At 31.4% G+C, this 20,083-nt stretch overlaps 1 protein-coding gene across 3 annotated transcripts in view; it reads left to right on the top strand.

The window, feature by feature from the left end:
* Positions 1-2,491: 2,491 nt before the first annotated feature.
* Positions 2,492-20,083, top strand: part of LOC110449905 (probable cytochrome P450 49a1) — a 33,733-nt gene continuing 16,141 nt past the window's right edge. The window contains exons 1-2 of one of the 3 annotated variants that reach the window (XM_021497060.1): positions 2,492-2,747; positions 19,877-19,920. In XM_021497060.1, the coding sequence (XP_021352735.1) occupies positions 19,904-19,920 (17 nt within the window). In that variant the 5' untranslated portion in view covers positions 2,492-2,747; positions 19,877-19,903. Of the gene's footprint in view, positions 2,748-8,317; positions 8,345-16,293; positions 16,313-19,876; positions 19,921-20,083 lie in introns of those variants that run through there. The other 2 variants (XM_021497061.1, XM_021497062.1) reach the window with 2 other exon arrangements.

Raw genomic sequence — 20,083 nt, 5'->3', positions numbered from 1 at the left:
TATGATTATACACTTGGTATTGAAATTCTTTTCTCGAACCTAAAGTAGTAGCTCGACAGTACAACTCTTTTTGTTGTCGCTCCTTTGTCCCGGTGTCTCTCCTCAATTCTTTTTGTTATCTTTCCTTTGTCCCGGTGTCTCTCCTCAATTCTTTTTGTTGTCGTTCCTTGTCCTGGTCTCTCCTCAATTCTTTTTGTTGTCTTTCCTTTGTCCCAGTGTCTCTTCAATTCTTGTTGTTGTCTTTCCTTTGCCCCAGTGTCTCTTCAATTCTTTTTGTTGTCTTTCCTTTGTCCTGGTGTCTCCTGCATTTCTTGTTGTTGTCTTTCCTTTGTTCTGGTGTCTGCTCAATCCTTGTTGTCTTTCATTTGGTTTGTTGACTCCTTAGACATTGTTGATGTCTTTCCTTTGTCATTGTGTCTTCTGAATTATTGGCGTTGATTGTAGTTGTCTCTATTTTGTCATTTGTCTCCTCAACTCTTGTTGTTGTCTTTCCTTTGTCCCAGTGTCTCTTCAATTCTTTTTGTTGTCTTTACTTTGTCCCGGTGTCTCCTGCATTTCTTGTTGTTGTCTTTCCTTTGCTCTGGTGTCTGCTCAATCCTTGTTGTCTTTCATTTGGCTTGTTGGCTCCTTAGACATTGTTGATGTCTTTCCTTTGTCATTGTGTCCTCTGAATTATTGGCGTTGATTGTAGTTGTCTCTCTTTTGTCATTTGTCTCCTCAACTCTTGTTGTTGTCTTTCCTGTGTCCTGGTGTCTCCTGCATTTCTTGTTGTTGTCTTTCCTTTGTTCTAGTGTCTGCTCAATCCTTGTTGTCTTTCATTTGGCTTGTTGGCTCCTTAGACATTGTTGATGTCTTTCCTTTGTCATTGTGTCCTCTGAATTATTGGCGTTGATTGTAGTTGTCTCTCTTTTGTCATTTGTCTCCTCAACTCTTGTTGTTGTCTTTCCTGTGTCCTGGTGTCTCCTGCATTTCTTGTTGTTGTCTTTCCTTTGTTCTGGTGTCTGCTCAATCCTTGTTGTCTTTTATTTGGTTTGTTGACTCCTTAGGCATTGTTGATGTCTTCCCTTTGTCATTGTGTCTTCTGAATTATTGGCGTTGATTGTAGTTGTCTCTATTTTGTCATTTGTCTCCTCAACTCTTGTTGTTTTCTTTCCTTTGCCCCAGTGTCTCTTCAATTCTTTTTGTTGTCTTTACACTATTGAAAGAGAAGAAAAGGCATTCACAATCATGGTTCCTTTGTTCTAGTGTCTGCTCAATCCTTGTTGTCTTTCATTTGGTTTGTTGGCTCCTTAGACATTGTTGATGTCTTTCCTTTGTCATTGTGTCTTCTGAATTATTGGCGTTGATTGTAGTTGTCTCCTCAACTCTTGTTGTTGTCTTGTCTTTGTCATGGTTTCTCCTCACTTCGGATTGTTGTCTTTCTGTTGTCCTGGTGTTTCCTCAATTCTTGTTGTTGTCTGTATTTGGCTTGGTGCCTCCTCAGACATTGTTGATGTTTTTCCTTTGTCCTGATGTCTTCTGAATTATTGTGGTTGTCTTTCCTTTGTCTTTGTGTCTCCTCAATTCCTGTTGGTTATCTTTTTCGTAGCGACATTTGTGTACAGGTATTTCCCACTTGTCCTTTTGCGTTACTGATAAAGAATGTTATTTTTTTTTACCTCAATTTAAATATGATTACTCTGTTCCTATTCATAGCATGATAATTTAGAGTAGAAACTATTGATTTAATGCATCTTTTTCCATTTTTCTCCTAGCCTTAATTGTGTGCTGAAAAGATGACTGTAATTTGATAAAAAAAAACTCTCAGTTTGCACTTTGATAAATGTTCTGATGGACTTAATCCTTAGAGAAAAAAATCAGTACTAATGGTTAATTGATACAGTATGAATATAATATTACCGACTAAGTTTACAATAGAATGATTATTTTAGAGATTTATAGATGCATAAATTGGAAAGGGATACCTCGGAACAATTTATCTTTCATTTATCATACCTCACGTATGATGTTCAGATGTAGTATCGAGTAAATATATTTTGACAAAACAAAATAACGTTAACATCTTTGCAACTTAACCTCTGATTTAACTCTAGTTTTAGGGTAAAGAGGGGGACCGTAAAAAAATCCCAAAAAAACCGTATCCAGTATGAAGCTAGAAAATTATTCTAGACAAGAGAAGAAAACATGACTATTGTAATGTATCAAACTATTAACTGTGATTTAACACATTATGCAAGATACACCACAAAACCTCTATTCAAATTACCGTTCATATATAAGACAGCCTTATAGACATAAATAAACGATAATTCTCCAATAAGTAAAACTGTTGACACAGCTGGAACACACATAAAACGTAGATGACTATATAACATAACCTATTCCGGTCACGTCGTTCTAAATAAATTAGGTTTCCTCATAAACCTTCATCCAAAATATCTGTGTAATGACCTTGAACTTGACGTTGCTGTTTTTTTATAGTGCACACGTACCGATTACTGGGTCAGGCTGTACTGGTTACCACTGGTCTTACATCACCTGGTTCGCTGTTTCAACAGTTTCCAGTGGTGTGTTAAGTTGCCATAACATCGAAAGACCATACAGTATTTAAATAATGTCATATAGACTTAAAATAGTATATTTGCGGATCTGTGTATCAAACGGATAATAGAACCAAAACCAGACATATCATCAACTGATGTGTGACCTCGGAAGATTATTGGATTATTGCCACGTCACCTATAAAGGTAGCGTTTTATATATTTGCTCACTGTAATTGTTGTCATTATTGTAATTGCTACATTGAACTGTTACATCGATGTTGATCTTCTATGTTTCTAACTAGTCTGCTTTTCATATTCACTTCATAAATTTCAATTCCACAAGTGCCTGCACACACACATAACACATTAAACATACACACATATGCACCCACCCACCCACACTCACACACAATATATATACATTTATACACACCTATAAACACACACACATGCAAATACACTCATAATTATAAACAGTAATATATTATTTTTCAGGTTACGTTCTGTTTATTCCAAATTTCCGTTTTCGTTACTTTGATGTTCCACTTATGGATGGAGTATTCATTATAAATAGTTTTCAATCATCATACGGGAGAATGTTAATTTATCAACACAAGAAAACAAAATAAGTAGCTATTTTTTTAATGTTCTTGTCTTGACAAAAGGTGCTTAATGACATATTTCAATGTCAGCATTGCCGTTATTACTTCTCTGCTTATTTAAGATTTTGTTTTGCTTTATATATACATCTATTATTATTATTATTATTATTATTATTATTAGTATTATTTCCTTTATTTCCTCCGGAAATGAAGAGTTACAGAAATAACGAACAATACACGTACAATTCAACACTATTGAAAGAGAAGAAAAGGCATTCACAATCATGGTCACACCCTTACATAGTGACACACACATGCACATGGACAGACACACACATAAGAGAAAAATAATAGTTCCATAAAGTACTATAAACACAACACAATGATTTAATAGGCACTATTACAGTCATTATACGGTAATAATTATGGTGATAATTATGATGATCGACAGTATAACACTAATCATACATTACATCACACATTGATATAATAGACATATTTACACTCCTCAGACTACATTATCATATAATAGTATAGACAGTAATACTCTTCTCGTACTAAGCAATCATACAACATTGTAATAAACAGTATTACAAGCATCACACTATAAATTATACAGCATTATTATAGACAGTATTACTGTTACAGAAGTCTTACAATACAATCATACATTGAGTAGAACCTGTTGCACGAAGTCATACAATACAGTCATACAGTGGTGTGAAATACACAACATACAATATAATAATTAACTTGAAGAAACAGTGCAACCATGTAATGATTTCAGTTGTAGTAATACATATCACAAGATTAATTCATACAATACAAATAATATTATGAATGATAGTAAGTTGCACTAATCAACAGGAAAGAAGTAGGAAATGCTTGCCTACTAATATGAATACAAAAATATATGTATTTCATATATTAATCTTGCTGAAGCGTGAGGTACACACAAGTAAATTAGTGATCATATTACTCAGTATACAACATTCCAATATCTAAGGATAAATTCCATAATACCACTGTATTGAAGAATTTTATTAATAATAACAATGGATTTTATTCTTAAGTCCTCCAGTTCATATGGAGACAAGTCATGATTGAAAATACCACCAAGAAGAACATGAAGTAGATGGTAATTAGACATTACATTAAGATTAAACACAAAATCTATATCTTTTACAGTAATGAGTACACACCAGAGCTGGTCACGTAATAGCTCTGTGTGTGAGCATTCGAGTACACTATGCATAATAGTATCTTTGTGCATAGATCCACAGTAATGACACAAATTTATATTTTCATTATCGCGCATTTCAACACAAAGTTTAACAACTTTCTTAAAACATTGACTGTATTGTGGAAAGCGTAAATCAAGTTTCCATATAGCATACGGTTGTATCTTATTATGTAAAAGAGTGAAGCGAGAGAAGTCCCTATCAGCGTTCATTCTTTCACATAAATTAAATTGTTCATAGTTTTTTACATGGTCATTGACTAATGGATGGAGTATTCATTATAAATAGTTTTCAATCATCATACGGGAGAATGTTAATTTATCAACACAAGAAAATAAAATAAGTAGCTATTCTTGTTTTAATGTTCTTGTCTTGACAAAAGGTGCTTAATGACAGATTTCAATGTCAGCATTGCCGTTATTACTTCTCTGCTTATTTAAGATTTTGTTTTGCTTTATATAATCATTTATGGATTTATTGATAATCAAAATCATACAGTACCAGATTCTCTCTGAATTCATACTTGCTGACTGAATTAATGAGAACTAGTAAATAATTAGTTAAAGTAACACGTACAAACATATTTTGTTATAGAAAAACATTAACAATTTGATCAATTTTGATTTATTACAGCAATAGCTAAGTATCAATCAAATGGAAGAAACATATATATTCTACTTTTACATAAATATTAAACTTTGCAAAAATAAAACCTGAATATGACAAAAATTGTTTTTTTGTTTTTTTGTTTTTGTTTTGGAAATCTTATTTTTGTGTAAAGTAAATAAGAAATATGGTAAATAAGGTCTTGTTTAATAAACTCTTGATACATGGATACATATAATCATTACTCTATTATTTTCACGCAACAAGAGAATTGAAAATTATGTTATGTTTTGACTCTGTCGAACATTTTCCGTATCATTTTCTCGACAAGATTATTGATGTGTATACAACTATTGTATTTCATTAGATTATATTTATCCATTATTTTCTTGTTTTATAAATACGTGTGAAATATTTTCATGCCATGGTATATTTTTATATTTAACTCTATCAGAACATTGATATGTGTGATGCGCTTCGACAGTACGTATACGATATAGATTTTTAAAATATTTTATAGGGTTGTCACCGTATGTGATAAAATAAAAATAAAAACTAGTGAAGTTACATACGGAGTAATTCTCTGTCACTTTGTCACATTAAATTTTTGTAGTTTGTATGATTGATATGATCATAAACATCCATTTATTTCAGTAGGTAAATCCTTCTAGTAGAACACAGCATTTCCTCCCGCTACCTTACTATCGATTAAGTGTTTTTACTTTATTGTTTTGTCTTTTTGAAAATTATGTTACTTATGTTAAACTTTCGAAAATGTACCATATTGTCGTGTGTTTTTTTTCAGTTAAATTAAATTTATCATACATGTATTTAATGAATATGATATGGGGCGCAATGTGTTAAGCACATAATATTAAAATGTTGTGCTTTCATCACAAGGCCTTATTTAAGTGGTTGTGCTGTCCATTTAAAGACATAAACTCTTCAATTAGAAATGAAAATAAAATAAAACTCCCTTAATTTGTTATCTTTTCAACCGCAAAAAAGCGACGAATTTAATAGCATCAAAATATTGGGTAATGTTTTGACAGTTTAACCCAACTTTTTCACCTTGTGGTTGTTTTATCGGATATATTCATATACTTGAAAAATGTCTCGGTCTTTAACCACAAATTACATTTACATTCTATCTAACGTTATTTTACTTCTACTTCATACGGGGTTGTTGCCATTGTATATACAACTATAAATTGAATACACACTAACTAAGCCATCAATGTTGTGGTTTCAGCATACAGTAAAAGTATATATTTGTTCATCGTGCCCGATTCATTTTTGCTCACAGCATTGTATCATAGTTACAAATTGCTTTTACTGCTTTGTATTAGTACAAAAACAAATATTTGCGCTTTTGCGGTTTAATCAGCTATAAATTAAACTAGACGCGGTGGAATAGGCCGCGCAATTTATTCGCTGATTCATATTGATAAACAATTGTGTGTAATAGATATGTATCAGAACGAAGTAAAAATTGCAAACTTGCTATTTACCGCTTTAGATAATATTGCATATCTATTAATGAATAAATTAAGATAAAATCAAAACATGATAAAATATAAAAACAGATTTTCATTCTCGAAACTGATTAAGTTATACCGTCTATTTTCTTATTGTGTTCTATTGTGTATAAATGGACAACACACACTTACATCATAACAAATGTATTAAAATTATATATTATATGGCTCATTCGTTTTTCATTCCGACTGCTTTACGTTACTTCCACAAAAAACGTTGATTCAAAAGCTATTTTTCTCTCTATCACAAGGCAATGTAATGCCATGATAAAATATTTTATTTAGACACCGTAAGATATTTAGACTTTCGTCTAGTATACAATATCGCCCTGTAATACATGTACAAATCAGACGATTTCGAATCAGCATTCATTTGTGAATAGCTTGCAATATGATTAACTGTAAAATGTGTTGATATGTATTTTGAAATAAATCACATCCATTTTTATTTTATTTTTAATTTTTAATTTGGTAATGAGTTGCGTCTGTAATTAAAGACACGATATAAGTAGCATTAATGAAGTTTTAAATAATATTTTAAATTATTTTGTATCATTTTTTTTTAAAATATACTAGAAACAGCACAAGATTTTTTTTTTTAAATCACGTCTCACAAATGAAAGTCAAAAAGACCCAAAGAAATTGTTAAATGTCTTGTTCAGGTTGTTATAGTGAAACATGACTAAACATCACTTGATGTCGTGACCTATATACTATACATTTGTAATATAGGTATGTTATCCGAATTTTAGAAATAGTCAACTTATGTGTGTATTATTGTGGAATATTTAACGAGAATGAGAAAATGTTTGAACCAATAAATAACAAAGGCCGCTTCGGCTACTATGAAAGGTGACGTACACATTTAAATTACGCTGCGAGTGTTTACAATTCTGACACTAGTTGTCTTTTCCCTGTTTTACATGGGTATAATTAGGACAGATCATATGCCCCATATTTTGTTTATGATTTATCGTAAATGTACGTAAAACCATAAGAGCCAATGAAGTGCGCGCTGTCTAAACTCAACTGTTCATCCTGAGTAAACCAAACGTAAATCTGGAACCTCATATCACCTGTTTGGGCTGAAATACCAACAAGCTTTGTTTTCAGTCGTTATTTGGTCAATAGATGATTAACAATCAAGTCTCTATATCAGATGTTTATTTCAATCAATCAATCAATCAATCATCAATGTATGGAAATTACTTGTCCACAAATGAAAAACACACCTGGCAGATTTACAAACATAATTTCAAGTCACCCTCATATTAAGTCCGGCAAATCATTCTTACCATGAGTTTGACATTTTTATAGTAGATCTAGAGGTTAAAAATGCAAATCTTCAAATATACTTACAAAACTAAATGCGTGTACCCTCATTTAACGAACGAAATCCTTCCCACGGCTCTCTGATTTACATTTGCAATACGGGGGATGTTTTTTAGAAGACGGTTGTGCGTGCATGATCTAATGGAAACTAATATATACACGAGCATGGTCTACCGTGTATGTATTACACATGTTTCAGTTTCTTTGTTTAAAATCTAAAATAGAAATACATACCACAGCATAGACAATAAAATACAGTAAAAATCAATGTCGATACAAAGAGATGTCCAGTAGACACCAAATCAAACGGAAATAATAGATAAGCTAGTAGATAAAACGTCATGTGGTGTTATTAAGGAGAACAACTCTGAATATAAATCAGACATTCACCAAATATGTCGGATACATCACAGTATACTTAATGTAATAGGCAGATAGGAGTCATGGGGGATGACTAATTGTTTAAAATATACACCGGCGGGGTAATGTATACATTTCTTGTCATACTGGACATATTTTCCATTGTTTTTGCGATCGTTTTTATTACAGATAGTAAATGGAGTCATTTGTTGTTTCTGCTACAATGGTTAGATTCCGACACCTTTACGGTGTACTATCAAGTATATATTGTAGTTGTCTATTGCGCAGATGTCGTATTTGCTCAGTTAGTGTTGATATACTGGATTCTCCTTACACGGGGCGTTATATTATATGTACGCTTTGATTATAAAAAGACTTGTTTTAATATAAATTTGAACGTGATAGACGTAAAACTCCTATATCATATTTATGGTTCGTAATGATAGTTTTAAACGATTCTTGTAATTAAAAGTTTAATCGAACTTGGCATTGTAACATATTAAAACCATTATGTGGCGTCTTCAATTAGATGCATCAGTTTGGAAAAATGTTATATCAAAAGTTTAATTCATACACAAACGATGTACGTCATAAACGTGTCGCAATATATTGGGACCGACTAGTCCCTTTGTCAAGCTATGCCTCAAGAAAGTAAAACTTTGGTATTAGAATTATTGGATGATTTTAATCCTCACTATGAATTACCACAACATCTTACTGTTACCCGTGACGTAATACCCAGCGGTATGTTAATGTTTCTTATCACAAATGTATGTGATGGTTTACTGAAGAACTGCATCGTATGATAAAACACAAACTTCAAATGTTTAACATAACATCTAAATATTTAAGCATTAACTTGGAATATATTTTTCATGTTATGGAGATATAACACAAAAAAACGGAGTGTACTCTAAATAAACCGCGAAGCGGTTTATGATGGGAGTACACTCCGTTTTTTTGTGTTATAGCTCCATAACTTGAAAAATATATTCAAGTCAATCCTTATAATTTAATTTACTATACACAATCCCTGTGGAAATCCACTTTTATTGATGGACTCTTTTATCTTCGAAATAATTACGCCGCTGTATCAGCCAATCAAAAGCGATGTTACAAACGGCGACGTCAATGTTTTACGTTATGGACTGATAACCTTTTTTTTTAAGCCAATGAAAATGCTTGATACAAGCATGATTACGTTATTGATTTTTATTATCCATGTTTATGCAGTTTGTTATAACACGTAACAAGTTTCCCTAAGGCTGTGGTTATAATTATTTTTCATTCATATCACTTGAATTAACGATTGAGAGATTAGTTCGAGTTTACAACATATTAGACTTCGAGTTCAGATTTTTATGTGTGGTTTTAAAATTATACATACTGCAAACATAGCCATATCGATTGTACCAAAAACAAAGTATCATTTTTATCAGAAATGTTATCAATTGAAATGAATTACTTGAACTATTTTCACACGCAAAGTTGTCCGAGGAGAACTAACATTATTAAGTGTATGATAACAATCGCTAAACACTTAACATTTATATTGAGGAATCAAAATTGAAAACAAAACATTTTTTCTGTAATCAATATGTCCCGAAAACAGAAAAAAACCCTACAAATTTCAATAATAAAATAAATTTATACGTTATTTCAGATATTTTGATCAGAAAAGAAAGTTCGAGTGAAAAGTAAAATTATCAAAGAGTTGATAGCAAATGATAAACTTAAAAAATTGAAATCAAACGGGTGAATAATTTATATATTTTTTTAAAATCAACCAGGTTAATTATTTATATATATATATATATAAAAAATCAAATCAAACGGGTGAATAATTTATATAAAAATTGAAATCAAACGGGTGAATAATTTATATAAAAATAAATAAAAATCGAAATCAAACGGGTGAATAATTTATATAAAAATAAATAAAAATTTAATTAAACGGGTGAATAACTTATATAAAAACAAATAAAATTGAAATCAAACGGGTGAATAATTTATATAAAAATAAATAAAAATCGAAATCAAACGGGTGAATAATTTATATAAAAATAAATAAAAAAATAATTAAACGGGTGAATAATTTATATAAAAATAAATAAAAATCGAAATCAAACGGGTGAATAATTTATATAAAAATAAATAAAAAATAAATTAAATGGGTGAATAATTTATATAAAATAAATAAAAATTGAATTAAACCAGGAGATTCATGCAGGATCAAGTTATTGAAATCAGAGAAAATATTGCATGAAAAAATATATATATTAAGGACGGCAAAACACTTCGCTTATTATCGAATACAGAATCTTGGTAGCTGACATTAAGAGGAAACAAATACTTTTATTAAAGAAATGTGTATGATAGCAAAATATGATGTTCTCAATAAATACCATAACACAGGGAACACTCGGAACATAAAATCGATATGGACATAATAGGAACTGAGGAGGCACAACGATAAGGCCATTATAGTCTCACATGAAAAAACACACTGTGCATCTAAATACTAAACGCTGCATTCTATCACATTACATAAAAGAAACATTTGACACCTTTGCAGGAAGTTCAGAAGTATTAACACTATTGCAGGAGGTTCACAAGTATTAACACTATTGCAGGAGGTTCACAAATATTAACACTACTGCAGGAGGTTCACAAGTATTAACACTATTGCAGGAGATTCACAAGTATTAACACTATTGCAGGAGGTTCACAAGTATTAACACTATTGCAGGAGGTTCACATGTATTAACACTATTGGAGGAGATTCGCAAGTATTAGCACTTTTTCATGAGGCTCACAAGTATTAAACAAAATCTAACAACAATATCACAGCCACCGAAAGCTTTGCTTTATTTGCCAGTTAGGAAGCCAGTAAAACCAAATACACATCATATCAAAACATTTTGACACTTAAAGAATGTATCTAGTACATATATTTCTACATCGACTTTTTCATTGACAAGAAAACCAAGTTGATTTTGTGCAATATCATGTATTTTATAATATATCATAGGTTTTATTACAATATTAAATCATATTATAGAATACATTTATAATATATGATACCATACAAAAGACAGCATTGTTTTTGTAATATTTTATGATATAAATAAAAAATATATTACAATAGAATACTAAACGAAAACTATTATATACTGCATTACATAGATGTGATTTTATAAGTAAATATTATCACTTTAAGTATTTTAAAGATATATTGTTTAATGAGATTGCATAAATATATATGATATAATGCAATAGAGAATTTAACAATATTATATAATACAATAGAATGGAATATTGATTCTTCGAATGATCTTTACACAACAACCAAAGACAAGGATTATGAGAAAAAATAAAATACCCTGACGCATTACGTCACAAATCTATTGATGAAATTAAGACTACACTTCTGGAGACGATTTGAAATAATATAAAACAGTGGGTTTGGTAAATAAATATTTTCTGGACTTCGTTTTCCAATAATTAAAAATCATTCCAAGTCTTGCTTATTTAAAATTTGCACACCGTAAACAAATTATCATGTAATGTATGTACCTACGACTTGCTTTCTATGGAATTTTTAATTCTTGTAAATGCTGTACATATCTAAAATGTATCAACTATGTTCTTGAGTTAAACAATGCACATTTAAAAACAGTATTTATGCTAAGTCTTGGTTTGGTGTTGGGGCATCAGGTCTGAGTCTGTCACAGAGCGAGTGTAAGGCAATGCGATTTCTTTCCTTTAAAAGACCTCAAGTGCTATTAAATTTCAGATATTTAAAACAAATTACAGATACTCACTTGGATAATGTTGTATTACTGAAATCAATAACTCTATATCTAATGTCTTTATAGGTACAGACTAATCCTACATTCGCTTATATAAGCAATTAACTATCATACTGAAAATTTGTAATGAAAAAAGTCATAACATATCATATAAAACAGAAATCCAAGACATTTTGGAAAGAACTTGGGACTTATTGCATTGTTGAATTCGATTTATGAAATAGCGTTTAAAGTTAGTAGCAAACCGAATGCAAACAGTGTTATACTCCTTAGTTTGTTTTGAGCAAAAACAGGAATTGAATAAAATTATTTTGTGAGTTATTAAGAGTGCAAATCACAGTCTTAACCTTTATAATTTGAAAACACTAACAGGTCTTTAATGTGCCGGTTTATCAAAGAACATATTAATATTAATTAATAATCCATTGGGCAGATCACTTTTTGAAAATAGAATAAAACACTTGGATTAACTTAGGTAAGTTTCATTTTATTATTGTAGTGTTGCATTTTCTCTTGTATGATCATTCTGCTTATAAAAATGTGGATGTGAAAAAAGTGTTTTTAATTCTGACTGTATGCATATGAACAAATTGGTCTCACAAAACTATTTATGATATACATAATAATAACATTAAAACAGGGTAATAGAAGGCATATCATGGCATATACAGATTAAAAGTTGGTGAAGCTAACGATATGTAATGAATGTGAATTTGTTAATCCATATTTGCTTAGTTTTAGGAAAATGACGAAAAGATTCACAACCATCCAACCTGTCCTACGGTGTTCTCCTCACCAGCTAGGCAATAATCTAATAGGCCAATATACAACTAGCTAAGTGGTAATGACCTATCGTTTGTGCAATGATGACATAACCAATTGTTGGGAACATTAACTTGTAGGTATATATATAGAATAAAAACATTTTTTTTAGATCGTCCGCTAGGTCTTTCTGCCTTCTAGGGCTTCTTCAGGCGGATTATATATATATATATAATGACATTAGTTGTAAAGGTAAGATGTATCTTATTTTAAACTCTTTCATACTATTTGTTTTTAATAAAGTAAATAAAGTTTCAATATCCAATTGAAATCGAAAACTAAATCGCCAAACTCTTAAGCTCCACACATTGTTTTGTTCACAAAAAAAAAGGGAAAAAGGCGACTGCTGGCTTGACCCCGTCTTGATTTCCATATAACATTAAATTTAATAGTGTCCTATTATTGGAAAATTTATAAACAGCTTGCAACAGAAAACATTCCATATTTAAAAAAATAAATAAATTAATATTTCACATCACAATTATAATTCTATTCCAAATTTTAAAAACAAGATAATAACACCTTTTATTGCTAACCCTGTGTTATTCAATATTGCAATAATCATGTTTCCTTTCTATGCATTTACATTTAATCAGACTTTCTTATTATCAGGGCAATCATCTCTTTTTTAACTACAAATGTAAAACACGCATCAATAGTATATCCAAGGGGGATCACAAAATCCTGAATTTGCGCCTGTTATATTGTATGTAGATATAATATCCAATACAGGTACAATGTACATGCAGCATTTTGATAAATTGATGCAACATTATCACGTTGCACATGTATATTTATTTCCGCTGATAAAATTTGTATGTATTTGCCTTAGATATCATATGCTTATGCTTATGTTATCGTATTATTTTCTGAATGTGGGTCATTTATTTAGAGATATATTACCATATCATAAATATGTATTTGGCTATTTGATTCAGGCGAAACTGGTTGGTACGACATGAAGAGGTGTGTTTAACATAGCGTGTCATTTTTGCTCGACATTTTAAGTCTGCACGCCATGTTAAACACACCTCTTCAGGTTTTATTTAGTTGAATTCGATTTATGAAATAGCGTTTAAAGTTAGTAGCAAACCGAATGCAAACAGTGTTATACTCCTTAGTTTGTTTTGAACAAAAACAGGAATTGAATAAAATTATTTTGTGAGTTATTAAGAGTGCAAATCACAGTCTTAACCTTTATTATTTGAAAACACTAACAGGTCTTTAATGTGCCGGTTTATCAAAGAACATATTGATATTAATGAATAATCCATTGGGCAGATCACTTTTTGAAAATAGAATAAAACACTTGGATTAACTTAGGTAAGTTTCATTTTATTATTGTAGTGTTGCATTTTCTCTTGTATGATCATTCTGCTTATAAAAATGTGGATGTGAAAAAAGTGTTTTTAATTCTGACTGTATGTATATGAACAAATTGGTCTCACAAAACTATTTATGATATACATAATAATAATATTAAAACAGGGTAATAGAAGGCATATCATGGCATATACAGATTAAAAGTTGGTGAAGCTAACGATATGTAATGAATGTGAATTTGTTAATCCATATTTGCTCAGTTTTAGGAAAATGACGAAAAGATTCACAACCTGTCCTACGGTGTTCTCCTCACCAGCTAGGCAATAATCCAATAGGCCAATATACAACTAGCTAAGTGGTAATGACCTATCGTTTGTGCAATGATGACATAACCCATTGTTGGGAACATTAACTTGTAGGTATATATATATATATATATATATAATGACATTAGTTGTAAAGGTAAGATGTATCTTATTTTAAACTCTTTCATACTATTTGTTTTTAATAAAGTAAATAAAGTTTCAATATTCAATTGAAATCGAAAACTAAATCGCCAAACTCTTAAGCTCCACACATTGTTTTGTTCACAAAAAAGGGAAAAAGGCGACTGCTGGCTTGACCCCGTCTTGATTTCCATATAACATTAAATTTAATAGTGTCCTATTATTGGAAAATTTATTAACAGCTTGCAACAGAAAACATTCCATATTTTTTTTAATAAAGAATTTAATATTTCACATCACAATTATAATTCTATTCCAAATTTTAAAAACAAGATAATAACACCTTTTATTGCTAACCCTGTGTTATTCAATATTGCAATAATCATGTTTCCTTTCTATGCATTTACATTTAATCAGACTTTCTTATTATCAGGGCAATCATCTCTTTTTTAACTACCAATGTAAAACACGCATCAATAGTATATCCAAGGGGGATCACAAAATCCTGAATTTGCGCCTGTTATACTGTATGTAGATATAATATCCAATACAGGTACAATGTACATGCAGCATTTTGATAAATTGATGCAACATTATCACGTTGCACATGTATATTTATTTCCGCTGATAAAATTTGTATGTATTTGCCTTAGATATCATATGCTTATGCTTATGTTATCGTATTATTTTCTGAATGTGGGTCATTTATTTAGATATATTTTACCATATCATAAATATGTATTTGGCTATTTGATTCAGGCGAAACTGGTTGGTACGACATGAAGAGGTGTGTTTAACATAGCGTGTCATTTTTGCTCGACATTTTAAGTCTGCACGCCATGTTAAACACATCTCTTCAGGTCTGAAAATAATACGATGACATAAGCATTGCAAACTGATGTCAACTATTGTCTAGTCTATAAATGGCCTAGAAGACACTGCCTGTTCTGCAATTTATGGATATTTAACATTCATGACACATAATACTGATATCTAAGGCAGATACATAAAACTGTTATCAGCGGTAATAAATATATACATGGGCAACGTAATAATGTTTTATCAATTTATCAAAATGCTGCGTGTACCTGTATTGGATTAATAGCTACATACAGTATAACAATATTTATTTACATGAACATTATTGAAGAAGGATATCTTCCTTGAAATGTCGTTTCAATTGTATATTTATTCCCAACTGTATATGTCAGACATTTTATTAGTACACTCTAGAAGAGTACTTCATCAGCTATATTTGATATAATCGATTTCAAGTCAAGGAATGTATATTTACGATCGACGTGGATAACCTCTACGATAAATGTAGCCTTATTTTCCCAAGGGAACTCGAGTTTATAAAAACTTTGGAAACCAGGAAAACAGTAATTTCACGATTTCATGCTCAGCATTTTTCGTCTTGGTCTTTGTCGTGGTTTTCATAAAACATGTTAAAAAAATGCGTGTTGTTTTAACAATATACTTATATCGCTGTCCAAATGGGTGTAAAAAGGAAAATTAACTATAATAAGAGAACGTGTGAGCTCTTCCTGCTTGGTATGAGGTATTGTAATCTTGTTTGGGAAAAGTGACAAGTTTTTATTGCAGAAACATTTGTGAGAGGAGAATGTTCTAGACGGATCAAAAACTTGTTCAAGCTCTTCAGAATCAACATTGTCCTCAGGCAACGGTATGTCTTTAAATAGTGTACCCTATGGATTTCACTCTTACAATGAATCCAATGTAGTATGTTCTGGTATCTCCCATTATTTGCCATAGGTTTTATCATAATCCAACAGTATTTTGAAATAAACATTCCAATCGACAGTAGAACTTATTCTAAAATTATTTATGTATAAGAAAAAATGACCTTTTAATGACTTTGCCAAATCCACAAACACCTCACAACAAAACTCATATCAAAATATTGAACAGCGATTTTGAATTAAAAATACATTGCAACGACACATACAAAAAATATATCCAACACTTTGATAAAGCAAAATAAATGTTGCATATAGAAAAAGTGACGTTTTCCTGAAATCAACTAAGGTAAGAAAACATTAGCAGATGATAGCGAATAGAAAATATATTTCAACTTGAAATTTGGTTCGAATATTTTTCTTTTAAAATTATTTGAAAATATCTTGATGATGTATTCTTGAAAACCGTTTCAAATGCATGAATACAACAACCAAACAAAACTAAATCGAAAGCCAAAATGGACAGCTAATCATATTTTTATGGCACAATGCTAACTTAAATTTGTGATAAACAATCAGTTCAATTATTTTAAAAACCAGCACAAAAAAGGTGTAATACGAGTTACAAATTCTGACATTACATGCCATCCTCGGCTGTCGACACCAACAGTCTACCATAAACGGTGCGATATTAAAACACCCCGGGTCACATGCTTAGTGTAGTCACCTCATAATTTATCCCGGGGTATACAGGGCGAAAGTATAATGTTTACTCTGGTCGTACACTGCTTGATGTTTAAAATGTCACCAAAAGCTTATCCCATTATCTTATTATTACACTGACAAAAAAATGAGTGGAAAACTAATTCTAAATTTCAGTATATAGTGTGTAATTCTATATATCTACTAAAAATAAACACAACAGCAAAAAACCCAGCAGGCAATTGTTTAAATACAGGATTAAAATTATCTACCAATTACTAAATATTTGAAAAAAAAACTGTTTCACGAATAATGCTGAATGTGGTATATGTAGATCATAGAGAAAAATTCGTGCAAATGTGTTAGCTGTAATAAAAATATATAGGTTGAACAAAAAAAAAAAAAAAAAATTCAATTTCATTTTAAAGTTGAATAGTTTTGGGAAAACCCAGTAAGTGACATGAAGGCATCACAACTACTCAAGGTCCTAATTTTACTTTCAAAACAGTTTATATTATGTCCTCCGAGGGACAGACTTGACGGCAGCAGCGTTGTGATTGTGAAGGTGCTTGTTTGTCACGACCGACAAGAATGCTAGTCCCATGTCACCTTCCCGTATCACTCATCGCTTGCATTGAGGAACGGAGACGAAAATGTACCGTGTACTGATGTTGACATTTTGATTTCTGGAAATGTCTCCATTGCCTACCTTGGTACCATTTGTGGGGTTTATGACAACATATAATGTATCCCGTTCATCGCAGAAAAAACCCTAAAACGGGTGCGTGCATATTGATTTTGAACTGATTATGCCAAAATTATAGTTCATTTCGGCGGAGGAGGTTTGCAATGTCATTATTTAGTACATCTTTATCTATCTAGTTTCAATTGTTCGATATATTTTGTGTCGTTTATCAATTTTTCGATTCTGTAACAGCTGGCGAGGAAAACAATTATTTCCATGTTAAGGTTTGGTTTGGTTTAATTTTGTTTGTGTGTAGTGTGTACGCGCTTGCGTGCGTGTATGCAGGAGGCAGGTATGTTGTTGTTATTGCCTTCTTGTGATAGCGAGGATCTGATGCTATCTCACTAAAATACCATGCCGAAGGCACACAGCACAGCATTCCACACCGTCACACTACACAAGTTAAGGTACTGTTTTTACGAGTACAAGGTATTTGACAAATTGATGTCTTACTCAGATAGATTATGATCGAACGGAATCTCCCTGTGATGAAAATATCAGCAAGTGACGAGGAGGGGAAAGTCACTGAGATGCATTGCCAAACCCAAAACCATAATGGAGGCTTTTACTATGAGTTCTCGACAAACTTCTGTGGATTTTATCATTTATTTGACGATGACTATCGTAAGTCATGCGTCAAGTGTCATTGAACTTAATAAATACACTAGAATGATGCCGAAAGCTTGTGATGTATAGTCTGAAAGATCCTGACGGATACTTTGGGAGTTGCATCTATGTTGACTTAGGATCTTTCCGAGAGCTTACATTTTTCTTTTTGTCTTTTTTGCTTTCTCGTTGTCCACGCTGTTCCCTGACGAGATTTCAAAGAATTTAAATTCCATTTGCCTAAATTTGTGTCAAGTATAAGAGTGGGAAGTCTTTTCCCGACTGCTACTTATCTCACCAGATACAAGGTTGAAGCAATATATGTCGTACTTTTGCGTTTTATTTGTATCAAAGAATTAATAAGTGACACAATGAAATTCGAAACTATAAAGTAGACGAAGTTTTGATGTTAGATTTACGCTATTGAAACCAATATCTTACTTCGAGGTATCCGAGTTTTTCGACTTTTCAGGGTTCGAATTATCAGAGTTTTATTTACAAAGATAAAGAAGAAAATGCTTCGAGATAAACGGGGTCTTCGATTTAAAAGAGTTCGAGATAACGAAGTTCAACTGTATGCGTTATTATCATGCATAAGGGAATTCACGGGTTGTCACGAAATCAGAATCAAACGAATTGCGAATTTGTGTTCGAGATGGTCAGAGGTAATATTTACGCACTCACAAGTAATGTTCATCGACTTAACGTCTCCATTAACCAAAAACTATCGTTATAGCAGAAGATGTATGCCAAGTTTGTCAAAGTTTTATCCTGTTGGTAAGAAAGAAGAGTGAAAGTTAGCGGCTGCTTTAAATTTTAATAAATTAACATACATATATAGTATAATCTAGCTGTGTGACACCAGAAAAGATGACATAAGACATAATGTTTGTGAGAACGAATTAGGAATGTGGCGTGTTGGAACGAAATTTGAATGTCATTTAAGATTATTTTCAAATTAGAATGTTTACACGTGTAAGATGGCAATGTGTTTTGTTGTTACAAAGAATATCTTTTATTAAAAACGATTCAAAAGTCGATTTTACAAAAAAGAACAAAAAAGAAAATCTGGCTCATTCGTAGAATGGAAAGCCTTAAAGATGACGTCATAACCTAGCAACGTCTTGTTAGTAAATTCTAACCTCAGTACAGATATGATGATATAGGACTGTTACTTGTAGAGAGCCTACCTGAAGTTGACTACCATTAGATAGCAGTATAAATACATATGGTATATACTGAAGTATAAATAATGATACAGGTAATGTAATTCTATACCAGTGTCTTATAGTCACGTCAATGTCCGCTACACTACCGCGTGTATGATAATTACTTCGCACTCTCGTTGTCCAGAGGAATACATGTATGAAATGACTCTTATATATGATAAACCATAGCTTGTTAAGGGTCATTTACCATAATAATACGATACTGTCCTTATGCTAATTAGGAAAATGACCCGACACTAATTCGATCATGTCTTTTTTTTTTATCACAGCTGTGACAATCGTCTGAGGTCAATGCCATGCTTTCAGTAATCAGGTATGGAACATGTGTTCTTTTAAATGTGTTGAATAAAGTTGTACGTCTGTTTGTTTAAGATGTTAGATCTAAAGTAGTATCTGTATTGTGTTTTAAATATTTGATGTAAAATTGTACGAACGTCTTGTGTTGTTGATGTAAACTTGTACATCTGTTGTGTTTT

The sequence above is a fragment of the Mizuhopecten yessoensis genome, unplaced genomic scaffold (assembly GCF_002113885.1).
Source record: "Mizuhopecten yessoensis strain PY_sf001 unplaced genomic scaffold, ASM211388v2 scaffold4839, whole genome shotgun sequence".
Classification (NCBI taxonomy): domain Eukaryota; kingdom Metazoa; phylum Mollusca; class Bivalvia; order Pectinida; family Pectinidae; genus Mizuhopecten; species Mizuhopecten yessoensis.
The sequence above is the reverse complement of the archived record's forward strand: the minus strand, read 5'-3'. Positions and strand labels throughout refer to the sequence as shown.